Below are 15,250 nucleotides of genomic sequence, written 5' to 3' on the forward strand. Positions count from 1 at the left end.
TACCTTGTGACCAGAGGTTCTGAGAGATGGCTGGACAAATAAGGTCCATTTTTCTGACTTAGTTGTTCAGAATACATGGACAGTCTCTAGCAACAGTGGTACACATTAATACAACATCCTATTTGTTGTTTCAATGTAGGGTCCATCCAATATCATGGTCGTGATGAAGGCGGTCAAATATGTAACACACCGAAACATCCCCTCAAGAGTAGGCTTCAATCACTCTTTCAGGAAATAGTGTGGGGCTTGGTATGCCCCAAATCCTTGAGTGGAGACATAGACCCTACAGATATGAACAAGTAAATCTGAATATGATTGTGAATCCTTAGTTTAAAACAACTCCAGATGTGCTCGATTGATCTGCTGAATTGCTTCAAGCACGCTGCAGCTTAAATGTGTTCTGCACTGCATTACAGTGATTGTGCAAGAATGTAAGATTGCATAATAATTAGCATAAATCATTTTGCTAATCATGTGCTAGGTTGGGCTAGCTTGTGAAAATAAATTGGAACACAGGTATATTCTTAGAAACTACCCGGTGGCTTTTACGAGCGCGATGGGTGATTTAAACATGTTTGTAATTTGTACATGAATTGGAACCAGAGCCCAGGTTTTGGAGAATGGGGTCCTTTATATAAACATTTGTATTATTTTATTTACACATCTATTATGCTCTTTGCAGATTTTCACACCAGCCTTGAAAAAGACTTTGGTAGCTTTGGGAATGAACCAATTGAACGTACGAAAATAGAAATGAAAGAAATAAACAAATATATAAACAATTCAAAACTGCCCATTGCAAAATGTAAACATTTGTTTAAAACGGTAAAAAGAAGAAGTAAAATTGAATATTGGTTTCTATAAGGAACACCTTCAACGCACAAAATCAACTATTGCCTTGGTGCTCACATACAGGGTCGGACTGGGACAAGAAATAGGCCCGGACAACCCAAAAAAAAGTGGACCACCCTTTGTCTCAAAAAAGTGGCCCTCAAACCATCAATCGCATCAATTCACTACTTTACAGAAAATGCTACTTATGGAGGGTTAATGTGTCTGTTACATGTTATGTTTTGTGTAAACACTTGAGAAAGTGATAACATTCTTTTTTTTTTATTTTATTTTTTTAAACAGACCAGCTGTCTGTTAGTTATGCGGATATCTTATGATAAAGTGGGTCTGGTCATGAACAAAGTTCCCAAAATGGGGGTGCAATCCCTTCCCTTCAGTGCTAGTATGTGTCTCCCTTTGTCAAACAGGTGAGAGAGAAAATATGCCCTCTGCCCTACCAGTGACAAAGGCTTCACTGCACCAAAATGCTATGGATCCCATCTCAGAAACTGCTCAAGAGTACAAGCTATGTGTGCTATAGGTCCGGGCAGGTATGAGCCAGTGCCTTCCCTTATAGAGGATGTTCAGGAGTATAAAGATGTCAAACTCACTTCCCAATGTTCATCATTACGTACATATTTAGTGCCAACAGTGAATGGACTGTTACACGCTGCAGCATCCAGCTTAACTCCAATGCTAATGATTGGTTATTGTAGTTCTGATGGTCATATTTACAGTTACACTGGGCCTCTGTGGGTGCTGCGATTAACATCTGAAAACGTGACCTTCACCTCCCAAGGGCAAACCATTTGCATTGGAATTAAGCCGGATGTTAGAGCATTGAAAGTCATTTGCCAATATCTTAAAAACCAATTGTGGGTGGGCCAACAGTGAATTATGTTGTGAACTCATTGCCATGTGTGAAAGTGTTTTACAAAATGGTGTTAGAAAGATGGCCACCCTCGTATCGGAAGGTATGAAAAAGAAAGAAAAGTAGGAGTAATGAATGAGAAAAAAAGATATGAGAGAGCAACATAGTAACAGTGGTACCTGTCTTACAATTGCAGCCAAATAAATGCATTAAGAAGTTGACGCTTTAGCTGCAGCAAAGCAGAAGGGCTGTGTAACAGAAAAAATGAGTACGTGAATTGCCGGACAAAGAGTTGGGGCCGACGCAGAACAGCGAGGCTGCGCAGCACTAGGTACCACTTCGAGGACATGGTGGGCAAAGACTGTGCGGACATTTTGAGATGTCAGAAGGGCAGCAACGGGTTGTTGTGCACGGCAGGGCAGGTGCCCAGTAATAAACATGCAACAGTGGGCGAGAAAGGGCAGAATTCTGAACAGAGTGCAAGTGAGCAACCACACAGATACACACAACAAACAGATCTGAATTAGATGATTCTGAACGAGATAACCAGAGTCTCATCAGCACTTTCACAACACAAGACTTGAATGTGTAATGCACCATTTGCCACATAGAAAAGACTGATTGCTCCACCTCCTTCCCAATCCAGTTTGAAAAACATCTCTTCAAGAAAAATATTCATCATAGAAAAACAGAAAGTACACAACATGACTCGCATTGGCTAGGCCTGTATGCGTCTTCAGACCGTGAATACTATAAAAAAACACTCACTACATGAAATCGCCACATCATTTCGAAGAGCGAATCGCTTATTTTGCACCTTGATCGTCTAAACCATTACTTTCAGTTCCCATTACTGCAGCCTGTTCTTCTTTCCTATGTCCACATCATATAAGTTTAAAACAACAAGAAAAAAATGTGGCTCCACTCAGTAGATAAGAGAGCTTATTTTTCATAGGTTGATTGTGATGCAAACTTGGGCATGATTTTATGATATTTTTGGCCACGCTCTGCTTCCCGGCGGACCTAAGCACTAGTGTACAGTTTGCATGCTCAACTGAGCACTAGTATACAGTTTGCATGTTCACCTGAGCACCAATGTTCCCTCTAATTATTTTTCTCTATGTGCGGAACCGGTTGGTAGTTGTGCGCACATTATTTTCCATGCGCGCAACTGACTAATGAGGAAAGCCACTTTATGAGCTACCGTCGCAGAACAGAGTTTCGAAAGGAATTTCCTCTTCCCAGCCACTGCAATTCTTTAAAAATCTTACAACACTTTTTCCAAACACATAGGGCCTCATTGCGACCCAGGCGCTAAGTGGTTAACAGCGCCGTAAAAGGCTGCGGCGCCGTTAACCACTTAGCGCCTAATTACGAGGTCCCTTTGCGGGACCCGACCTTAACGCTGGTCTAGAGCACTAGTGTACAGTTCGCATGCTAATTTCTAAAATTGATCTTTTCAGCTTTCTTTCAACATTGTAGGAGGTTGACTGTCAACTGCTCCTTTGAAGTTAAGTAATCATCATGCGAGCAAGGCCTCTCAGAGCGACACCAAAGTAGCATTAGCTTTGTGGAAGGGCAGGTTCCACATGCAGACTCTCTCATGTTTCCTCACACACACTACACACTCTGCATTATTCAGGTCACTGTGCAGGTAAAAATGGGTTTAATTGCACAGCGTGTTCAGCCGTGTGGTGTATAGTTACTAAGAGGGATAGGGAATCGCATATTTTGGTTTGCTGAAAAGCTGGTATAAGTGTTACATACTGCGCTCAAAATTTGCCGTGATGTTAACTGAAGTGTTCATTATCGGTCATTCTGCTATGTGGGCTGGCCGGGTTTACACGTGTTATTATCACGATTGCAGAGGTTTAGCTTCCAAGGCTTCTAACGGGTCTATTGCCATGGCGTTTCTCAACCATGTATGCGTGTCCTTGGCACATGCCATATCCTATTGGGCTAGAAGATGCTACTACAGATTTGAGGGTAATTAAACTCGCAGATCACACCTCAGGTTATTGTACAGAAGCAAAGCCATGATCCGACTGCAGAGAAATGCTCAGGGTTCTGGATTTCTGTTATGTTTGGGGGACAAGTCTTCAGTCGGCTTGCAGCTTCATTGCACTTTCCAGTTGCCCAGTTACATACTCTGCCAGGTGGAAAAAGTGGCTGCGAATTCGATATTGAAAACAAAGCTGAGTGCTAACAGTAAGCAATGCACACATGTGGTGTCGCTTGGAAATGTTATCTGAAATGCAATGCTAGCACAGCGCTGCCTGATGTACAACATTGTGAAAACTCAAAACTGGGCCTCTACAACTTGAAAAAACCCAAAGAAAATGTTGAACCTAAGATTGAAAATCCCGGTAAAAATGCGCATGTGATGCAAACTAAGCAAATTGGTACACATGCGATTAAAATGCATGCCGCAATGAAGGGCAACGTATGCAAAATCAACCTCGAGAGCAGTGGTGATCTACACAAAGGTTGGGCTCCCTGTATTTGGCAGTGACAAATATGCATCTTCTGTGTGTTTGCGAGGATAGCATCCTGAGGCGATGCAAAAGGATATACATACAAAGGACACGTTGTTTGAAATGAGCCAGGGTGGTAATTTCAGCTTTTGCCCCAGTGAATATAATTGGTATTAGCCAATTGGTCTACAATGGCTCCATGTTCCTTACAACATCGAAAAGTATGATGTGCATGTTCAGTCTCTTGCCTCCTGTCAAACGACGTCAACAACACCTCCTCTCCACTGCTGCCGGCTGTGCACTGGCTGCTGCTGTGAGGGTGGCCTGAGCCACAAGGTGCCAAAGCAAGAACTTGGCGTGGCGGACCGGGCGCTATTCGCTCTGCAGACTGCCTCCGTGTGTGCAGCTGACTGTGTGCCCAAAATGCCCAAGCGGCCAATATCCTGACTCCAGAAGCAGAGAGAGAGATATCACATCACCACGGAATTGACCTGATCTCTCCAGGCCTGGCGCTGGCGGCGCAGAGTCTGTGTCCATCACTCTGTACTGTATTTCATTGGCTTGTGCTGTCATTCGGCAGTCCCCAGCCCTAGCCACTCAGTTGCTTTCAACTTTTCAAGTGCAACAAATTGGCACCTGCAAAGTTGAAAGCAACTTAAATGGAGTGTACTGTTTTATTTTGTGCTGCAGTGGCCTAGCCCCACAGGCTGCCTAGAGCCCAGCGCCCAGACCAGGTGACAGAGGTGTTACAATTCGCACTTATGACTTCTCTCATACAGGAGCGCGGCCTGACTGGCACCAGGGCAGCCACGCCATCCCCGGATGCCAAGGCCTGAGGCTGGGCTGAGGAGGCAGGCCAATGAGCACCGCACAGTGGCCCCTCCTTACTGCATGCAACACAAAGAAAATCATCAAAGCAAGGAAACAACGTGTGTTACCTTGCTTTGATGAATGCTCACATCCGCTTCTGCTGGTGAGCTGCTGGGCCGCCAGAAAGTAACTTAAGTTACAAACATAATTTCCACCTACAAACACCTAAAAAAAACGGCCATGGGGTGGCTTGGCGAAAAACTGGCTGAACGACCTATAGCCCCAGTCCAACCCTGCTCACATAAGAAAGAGATAATTGATTTAACCTGCATGTGACCCTTTCCATGAGGTGAGAACTTTTTGAGAATCAAAATGGTGTGTATTCTCAGCAAAAGAGCCATTAAAGAAAAATGTATAATTAATTGTGCTAACATTGTATCCATGCTCTTTTAAAATGTTTGCAATCTACATTTTTAATGATCACTTCCAGTATCTATATAACTGTATATATTAATAACATTACACTTATCTTTCTGAACAATTATTTTATTAAATGATTATATACCGATTTCATCGAAAATACATGTAATTTCCTCTTCAGTGTTTCTGTACACTCCAAAGGCTAAGGATGAAGTATGTTAGTATTGAGTTTATTAAAGCAGGAATTAAGTCGTCAGTTGAGCTAAAACTACCACTAGCTGACTGGCTCCATTGTTTGTTACAGAACCATCTTCTGGATTCAACCTGGATTTTGAGGTTTCTGGCATCTATGGTTATGTCTTGCTTGACAGCGTCCTCCCAGACTTGAATGCCATCACCTGCACATTCTGGATGAGATCTTCTGACACCATCAATTATGGAACGCCCATTTCATATGCTGTGGAGGATGGGAGCTACAATACATTTCTGTTAACAGATTACAATGGGTGAGTGAGCATCAGAATCTATTTTTCCAGTTTGTATCTGCCGTGAAATTTAGAGAAAGGTAGACACCATCTATTCTGTGGCACTGAATAACATGTTTTCTTTGCCCCTTTTACAAAGCTCCGACTTTTGTTTCATATCATGTGACACTATTTCAGAAAAACAAAAAACACTATTCTGAGTGCAACTCACACATATACACACACACGTTATTTTGAATGAGAGTGGCGTATTAAGAGGGGAATAGCAGAGAACACAGGCAGTCCTAGGGAAAGCTATTTTACATAAGAGCATTACTTGAAAGAGTGATATATAGCATGTGGTGAAGGTGTAAGAGTGAGAACATATGTTAGTGAAATGAACCCAAGGACATGCTAGTTTTTAAAATTGGCAGTCTTTTACATGGAGTGATCCCGAAGGCAGAAACAGGAGAGGTGGGAAAGGCAGTTAGTTTGCATAGCAGTGTGGAAATGTTTGGGTTGGGGTTATTCCGTCGCTGTATGCAATACTAAAGATGTTGGCAGATTTAGACATATGCCTACAGTATCTATTGCTGCGCCTCCTAAAGCCGTCAGAGTTACTCATTGCCAGACAATGATTAATCCATGTGTGCATCGAATTTTTGTTACTTTGAACCTTCACTCAGAAATGATGCATGCAATAATTTGTATTACTAACCTTTTTGAGCGCAAAGGTGACTCATATTGGCTAATCCCCGGGATAACCAAACCACGGTAGCTCAGACATTGCATAGTCCACAGATTTGTCTCACAGACATTATGTTCACTTCCCCTTTTGAGAGACTTTTCCCTCAATAGCCGGTCCACTGAGAAGATTGCATGCCCCGTGATGATTCTACTCCATAAAGTGGGTACGTTGATGAATGCATGTTTTTCTTATAGACTAGAGAAACAATAATGTGCTCAATTATGTTCCTCCAAACATTTATAAATACTGATGTACATAGATGTTTATATTTTGTGAAAACACTGGAAAAAACACCACTGAAATTGACCAAACATAAACACTGAAAACCAGAAACCCTATATATTAGTAATGCCCACTTGCTGAAGTAGCCATTCATTAACCAAAATATATCTTACAGAATGAACGTATTCACATACATACACTGAAAATTAAAGTACGTACACAACCCACAGGCATAACATGATATCATTATAGTAACATTAATGCAATGAAATATCTGCTAAAACTACAATTAAGCATACTATGTGCACACAATATGCGCCAAACATAAGTAAGAAAAACAACCTCATGAATCAAATATGCATGTAATATCAATAAGCACAAGATAGTTGTGAACATAAGTGAGCTGATTACGCACATACAACACACTCACAATATGAGTGAGCAACAACAATACACATGGAAATGCATCTACCACAATATAGAGATTTATATATATATATATATATATATATATATATATATATATATATATATATATATATATATATATATATATTCAATGAAAAAACTTTGTTAAGGGGACGTTATGGGTAAGTTGCACTAATAAAAACCTATTAAATTCAAAGAAAAAACTTTGTTAAAGGGACGTTATGGTTTCAAGTAAAATTGAAAAACCCCAGAAATTCGCCAACTATGGTAAGCTAAACAACCATAACTCACACCACCACCGTGCACTGCTAAGACTAACACCCAGGACATCAAATATGACATCACAAATGTCATTGATGACATCACTGATGATATAACATGTGAAATACATTTTGATGAAAAGTCCCTACAAGGAGATTTGTTTATATTGTTGGTAACAAGATGTCAGGGGTGATCCGGATACCTATCACAAACTACTTAATCTATTAAAGAATGTGTAAAGGAGGCCCCAGACATGACCTGCACCCCTACGCCCCATTTCGAGCTACCAGGAAGGAACTCGCCAAGGCACGTGACGTATAAAGAGCAAATGGACCTACAAAGAGCTGCACTGGGACTCTGCCCAGTACACATCAGAAGATCCATACCGGTTGAAGCACCCATAATCAGACAACCCTGGGCAGCACGGTACCCTATTAGACAGCCATACTAGCCTCCGATACGAAATGAGGAGTACCTAAACACGGTCCACGAGGAGACACCAAAAGCCTTAATGGAAGGCCAGTGGAAATGACACAAGGGCCTGAACAGATACATGAATGAACAAAAGCAGCTATCGAAGATAACACTCCAGTGCGAGTAACTACGAAATTGAATGGAATAGGCACAGAGAGGAGACAATGTAACAACGCGAGGAAACAGTATTACGAGACAAGATGGAAGCAACCGTCCTGTTAAACGTGTGTAAATAGGCTTGAAACGCAAGATGCTAAGAAATTGATACTGCTTGCAATGCTTAGTAGAAGATAGAGCGGCAAGCGCCAACCGTATTTCTACCTCAATAAGGCACATTATACAAGTGCGACTCCATTTTGTAAAAGCAGAAAGGTACCCAGGCGGCCAGAGGCCTGACAGGCAAAGTTTCGAAACCCAGCCAAAGACAGGAGAAGGAGCGGAATCGAAACTCATCAAAGGGAGACTCATGCTTAGGAAATCGAGGTCAACCAGAGAAGGGGAGGAGAGCATGATCTCACAAGACTCCAACTACAGAGCATACCAGCCCGTCCGTGAAGGTCAAGATAAGTGAGGCCCATGCAGGTGGCTAGGCTGACACAGAATTAAATGCACAAAAGGCTAGAAACTGAAGCAGATTCACGGTGAACCAACACATGACCAGCCAGGCGCGACGAGGTACCACCGCCTGATGTCATCCAGAACCCGAGGATGCCATAACTTTTCCCGATAAGAGGCTACAGTTCCGAGGCCATACCTAGCCAACTAATTGACATATAGCCCTAAAACACTGATTGATGGAAAGGAGGAAGGGGGAATCTTGGGGCACTAGGCACCTGGGTGTCTATTCTGCATGCTGCTAATTAAAGTGGAGATTTATGTTTAGGGGTGTAACTTGCCCAATCACAATGGACCATGTAATCTAGGGTCCTATAGACACTGTAACCAATGAGACGTTGTACTTGTAGTGACGTCAATCACGTGTGTTGTAGAGGGATGGGCATAGACGCCCACCCGATAAGAGTTATCCAATCCACACGCTTTATTTCTATATACAGATATAGCACCTGTACTTAAGTTACCTTTCCTAACCAATTACGTTGCATGATGATTTTATATAGAAATTAGACGTCAGTGATGACGATTTTAGCCTATAAGAATTGCTGCTCTACCAAAGTCCGTGGAAGTCGGAGCGAGACCGGTGATCGCACTACAGCTGATTCCCATTTGTTTCCCTGTTTTATGTATGTATCATTGAACGGACTTCCCTTTGTCAAACTACTGAGTCCTCATCAATGAGTCGTGTCGGAGTAAGTGAATCCTGCACCCCCTGTCCTCACATGGTGCAGCTATCTTGTCTTACACGTTCTAGAGGGTGAGTGCTGACCAATGGGCCCGTCAGCAAATTCCTCTCCTCTTGAACACTTAGTAGCGTGAGGATGGTTTTGGCCATCGATTATAGATTATCGATTGATATAGAGTAAGACACCCTTAGACCGAAGGCATGAAGTAACTCTGGGCTTTCGGTAAGATCACAAGTCCTTTCGCCATTCCGGCTGAGTAGACTGAGAAGCTTCCCGTTGACAATGATAGAGTAAAAAATTTCAAAAAATCTGCAGTGGGTGTGAAGGAACCCACCTTTCCAAGCATAACCCTTCTCATTCCCACGGGCAGCGGATCGGACGAAAACCTTAAAAGCAGGAAGAGGAAGGGGCGGTGATCCTGAAGTTCCAGAGAAGAAACAGTGCGATCGGTGAGTAAAGCATTAAAACTCGTTACTTTGGCAAATGTCGTATAGGCATTAAAGCCAGTAAGGAAAAGGTAACGGAGGGTGGTGGAGAAACAATAAAATAGAAGTAGAGAAGACTATATATATATATATATATATATATATATATATATATATATATATATATATATATATATATATATATATATATGGGGTAATGACTCGAGCATAAGAAATAAAAACTTAAAGAATATCAGGGGGGCACCTGAAGTAAAAACGTAATGAATATCAGGGGGGCACCTGAAGTAAAAATGTAAGGAATATCAGGGAGGCACCTGAAGTGAAAACGTAAGGAATACCGGGGGGGCCCCCGAGAAGAACAAAACGTAAGGAATACCAGGGGGGGCACCTGAGCTAAAAACGTAAAGATTTGCCTTGTTCCTGCGCTTTAAAGAGTGGTCAGAAGGAACGTGAACCCAGAGCCCACAGAGGGGGGACAGTTAGGCTATGATAACATTTAAAGACGTAATTAAGGGGGTTCGTTCAAATCCCATGGTGGGGTAGTGATTAGAAGGCAGGTATATGTATGACCAGCTGGCGTCCGTCTAGTCTGTCTAGTCTGTCGTATATGTCCTGTGTATGTCAAATGTGAAATTATTGTAATGTTGATTGATTGCAATGTATTTTGCTTTACGCGATTTCGTAACTAAGAGGGAATCGCCTTTGAATTGATGAGTTTTGAGTAAATTGTTGATACAAAATTTGGCGGGAAAAGGTTGGATTGGAGCTTGAGTATGTGGTGCTCGCTCATACTGGTGGAAAGCTTAAAAGAACTGTGTGAATATTGTTGGTGACAAAATTAAGAATGGAAGAAGTTACCCCACTTGCGCATTTATGTAAGCAGCTGCCCAAGCATGTAGTAAAATTGAAAAAATACAGCCAGGAGTGGGTTAAGGGTACCGCCAATAAGATGTTTATGCCTTGGCACCATAATGGGTCACTGTCTAAGGCTGTTTTACAGCACATGACAACATTTCTACACACCACTTATACCGGCAAGAAGCTTGAGAAACGCCTTGCTGTTCTTGAACTTTGGAAAATGTTCGAGCAAGCGAAGGAAGAAGAACCACCCGCAGACTGGATATTAAATGTATGTACGGAGGGGGGTGAGATGCCTACCGTGCCACCAGCCCCGCCGGAACCAGTCATTGAGGAAAACAAGTCAGAGAGCCTTTACCCGTTGAGAGAGCTCAAAGCAGCCACAGGGTATAGCAACCCCGCATATGAGTCACCTACATGCAGTAGTGACGAGACGAAAGAGAAGGAACAGGAAATTGATTTGGCCTCCACAGTCCCGAGGGACAAGGAGAGGCGTGGCGATGGAAGAAAGGATCAGGCACAGACTAGTGCACCTCTCGATAGAGAGAGAGAGGGAAAAAAGCGGAAAGGAAGTGATGAGTTAGCACTCGCAAAAGACGAATGGATGAAAGGACAGATATTATTGAAATTAGATGGAAAAGGAAGTGATGACGTAAGACCGAGTGAACAGTCTGATGAGGCTCAAAGAAAGGAAAAGGAGAAAGAACAGGACATGAGAGACGAGAGGGTAAGAAAGAAGGATAGGTTGAGGCGAGAACAACTATATCGCGAAGAGCAGGGAATACCGCTCAGTCGCACACAATACGCTGCCTATGAAAAGTACAGGCAGAACATGGTAAAGTTGGAGGAAGAAAGGAGAGTGCACGAAAAGAAAGTGAAGAAGTGAGAAGATGAGGAGATTAGAAGGGCAAAGGAACGTAGAAACGAATGAATGAGAGAAGTAGATATGGCTAGAGAAGAAGCAAAGAAGCAAAAAGAAATAAATGAGGAAGCAGAACGCAAGCATAGACAGAGGGCACAAGATCTTGAGTATTGGACGGGAAGTCATTAAACCCAATCCTGTTGTAGACTGGTAAGACATAGAAGAGTTCTTTCCTGCAAGCGATGCAGTACCAGATACAAGCAAGACAAATATTGACGATGACTTCGACACCAGAAGCATCGGGGAAACGATTGATAAAATATATGATGAGATGGGGCTGGAACTAATTTCCCAAGGGGGAGGGGAAGATGAGCGCTTAGAGAGCACTCAGCTATATGACACCAAGGATGTCACCCGAAGTAGTGGGAGCAGGGGAATGTCCCTTGATAGGCTAGAAATTGGGCAGAACGAAGATGATGCAGGAAGTTGTGTAAACTGGGAGTATTCAGAGTCTGACTCCGGTGGGGAAACGGAGGAAGTGGCACATGACGCAGGGAGACGGTGTGAAAAACAGCTCCCAAGGGACCGAGAGGTACGATAGTCAGATGCTAGTGGATCGACAAGTAGGACGGCGATGCCCGCTGGACAGTCCAGCCGACATAAAGAAGCAGCCACGGTCAGAGGGGGACGTCAGCACCTGCCTATGCGGACAGGTTGAGGGCATTGCCAGGTAGACGGCAAGGCGGGGACGCCATCCCGGTGAAAGACCGGAGAGGTACGGGGAAGGAGAAGGATAATTGTGCATTCCAATTCCCACCGCTAGAAAAGGGGGGAGCAAGACCACAATATATCCCATGGCCGCATATGGACCGAGAAAACCTGAAAAATAAGCTTCCAATGCTGACATTGGGAGCTGGGAAGTGGATACACGAGTTAGAGAAAATGACGGGGGTTGTCACCCTAGCCATAGGGGACATAAAGGGGCTACTAATTGCTATACTTGGTGGAAGAGCAGACGACATGTGTAAAAGGGCGGGATACCTTAGAGTAACCATAACTGACACCTCCCATGATGGAGCGCCATTTAATAACTGTAGAGCAGCAGTGTGGAAAGCACTGCGTACGCTATATCCAGACACATCTGATATGGGAGCTATAATGACTCAAAAAATGAAAGAATCAGAGGATCCGTTGCTTTATATCCAGAATTTTCAAGACGCATGGGTGCTTGAACGCATGAATCTTGGACGAAATCCATCAATGTGTTCTACCATATATTGTGCCAAGGGTTACCAGAACCGGTGCCAAAACAGCTCAAGAAATTGGTGGGAATAGAAGCTAAACCATGGGCCGAAAACCAGTTGACAATGGCACATTACTGTAGATTGTTGCAAGAAAAGAATCGAGAGAAGGAAGCAACGCGTAAGGGAGAGGAGGCAAAGCTGGTGCAAAGGAAGCTCTCGAAGTATGCTCTTGAGGGAGCCATGCTCACCAGCCCAGCCGAGCTAAGTGCACAAAACGTGACTAACTTATCACAGAATGATCAGGGTAACACAGGATTTTACCCAAGAGGAAGGGGTTTTGGAGGAAGAGGATGGCAGAGTAATCAGGGAGGGTTTCGGAATAACCAAGGAGGGTTTCAGAATGTTCAAGGTGGTGTCCAGAACGCACAGATGGGCAGTCAAGCTGCATTAAATGGACAAATGGCCCGACCACCTCCAGTTTGTTGGCTGTGTGGAGTGACAGGACATGTGGCGCGCATGTGCAGAAACCAAAGCATATGGCAAAACTGCTAAGGGATGGGGGCAGGCATGGTGAATCAACCTGCTATCCCGCAACAGGGCAATGCACAAAATTATACCGTGCAGCAGAAGGCGGCAGGCTTGCAGCAAGGTGCACAGCAAATGGTTCAACCACCGAACATGGGGAATTTGCCACAGGGACAACCCCAGCAGGCACCGCCGCAAATGGCTCAGGGCACTAATTCCGGTGGGGGAATTAACCCTGGAAATGGGGGAAACCCACAAGTGTACAGTGGACCGAACCTATGTATAAAATAGGACAGCTCACGGGAGACTCTGATGTGTTCTATCCTATCAGTGACACAAGACCCAAACAGGGAACCCAGGGTAAATGTCACCATAGGGGGGAAAGAATATTCCTTCTTAGTTGACACGGGTGTAACGCGCTCGTGCATACGAGAAGGCAAGTTCTCCTTGTCCAGCGAGGCTATAGGCACCCAGAGTTTTACTGGAGCTCATAGTAGAGTTCCCTTTACTGATGCACTCCCAGTCTCTGTAGGAGAGCACAAAATGAATGTACCTCTATTGTATTAACGTCAGTCCCCCGTAAATATCATGGGTCGGGACTTGATGACAAAGTTGAATATGACCATCACATTTACTGAGGATGGTATAGTGTGCTCCACCCCAAGAATAATTATTCAAATGTGTACGAAATGATCTGAGCATACTCTGGACGTGCAGCCATGAGAGCTATACCGCTGGATCCAGAAGTTTTCGCATATGGCGTATGAGTGCTTATGGCAGGATTGCCAGGCCTTGCAGACAAAACTATGAGAACCCCTGATGAGTTTCTATTCAGACCAAGAATACCCATGCACGAAGAGGAGGGACAGGTATTTCCCTTAATGATACAATCTGCCGCAGTACGAGGAAAAGTGGTATTGGTTGAAGGATATGACGATGAAGGCAGACAATGGTGTGCGATTATTGCCATTGAAGAAGGGTATCGAGTGACTGACGTCACCGATGATGATCTGTTCGAAGAACACCTTGACGTAGAAGAGACAAGAGTGGAAGTGAGTCTCATATTTTGGGTCAAAATGATCAGAAGGGAGGTACCACAGAGAATGATGTTGGCACTAATACGCCCAGAATACTTTGATAATGACATGGCCCAAGTGCCTGCCATAGTATGGACTACAGGGCCTTTAGGTGTAGGTCTCCTGAAAGGGGCGGGTGAAGTGAAAATCAAATTGAAACCAGGAGCAATTTTACCACAAGCACGACAATATCCCATGTCCAGAGAGGCAGATGAAGGAATCACGAAGACAATCTCTGCCATGATGGAGCAGGGCATCCTAGTGACATCAGAATCACCTTGCAACACAGTGATTTACCCTGTTAAAAAATCAAAGGGAGGGTCTTGGCGTTTAATCCAAGATTTACGAGCACTAAACTATATAGTAAAAGCCAAGTTCCTTTGAGTCCCGAACCCCTCCACAATTCTGTGCAACATACCCACCGAGGCAAAATATTTCACGGTGATCGATTTGAAAAATGCATTCTTCTCAATCCCGTTGCACCGTGACTCTCAAGACCTGACGTCATTTACTTTCAGACAAATGTGCCTGAAAAGTATGAGGATGCCACAGGGGTACTGTGAGTCTCCATCCATTTTCAACAGAGTCCTGCAGATGGACCTAAGCAATATTGCGGTGGAAGTGTTGTTTTACAGTATGTAGATGACATTCTGATCTGTAGCACCACTGAAGAGCAATGCAGGTGCGATTCGGTCCAACTATTGACTATACTGGCTGAGAAGGGATACAAAGTAGACAAGGACAAGTTGCAGTACTGCCATCAGGAGGTGTTGTACATAGAGCAACTGTTCTCACATGAGGGAAAGAAGGTAACCCCAGAAAGGGTTGAAGCCATCATGAACACGGGCAAGCCGTGCCCGATAAAACAAATGCAAAGCTTCTTAGGCCTGTGCAATTATGTCCGAGCATGGGTCTTTGACAACAGCTTGTATAC

At 43.7% G+C, this 15,250-nt stretch overlaps 1 protein-coding gene across 2 annotated transcripts in view; it reads left to right on the forward strand.

Annotated features, from left to right (window-relative positions):
* Window positions 1-15,250, forward strand: part of SVEP1 (sushi, von Willebrand factor type A, EGF and pentraxin domain containing 1) — a 1,471,106-nt gene that overhangs the window by 1,085,684 nt on the left and 370,172 nt on the right. For both annotated transcript variants that reach the window (XM_069630907.1, XM_069630908.1), the window contains exon 26: window positions 5,711-5,912. In XM_069630907.1, the coding sequence (XP_069487008.1) occupies window positions 5,711-5,912 (202 nt within the window). The remainder of the gene's footprint in view (window positions 1-5,710; window positions 5,913-15,250) is intronic.

The sequence above is a fragment of the Ambystoma mexicanum genome, chromosome 6q, assembly GCF_040938575.1.
Source record: "Ambystoma mexicanum isolate Mex_15411 chromosome 6q, UKY_AmexF1_1, whole genome shotgun sequence".
Lineage (NCBI taxonomy): Eukaryota > Metazoa > Chordata > Amphibia > Caudata > Ambystomatidae > Ambystoma > Ambystoma mexicanum.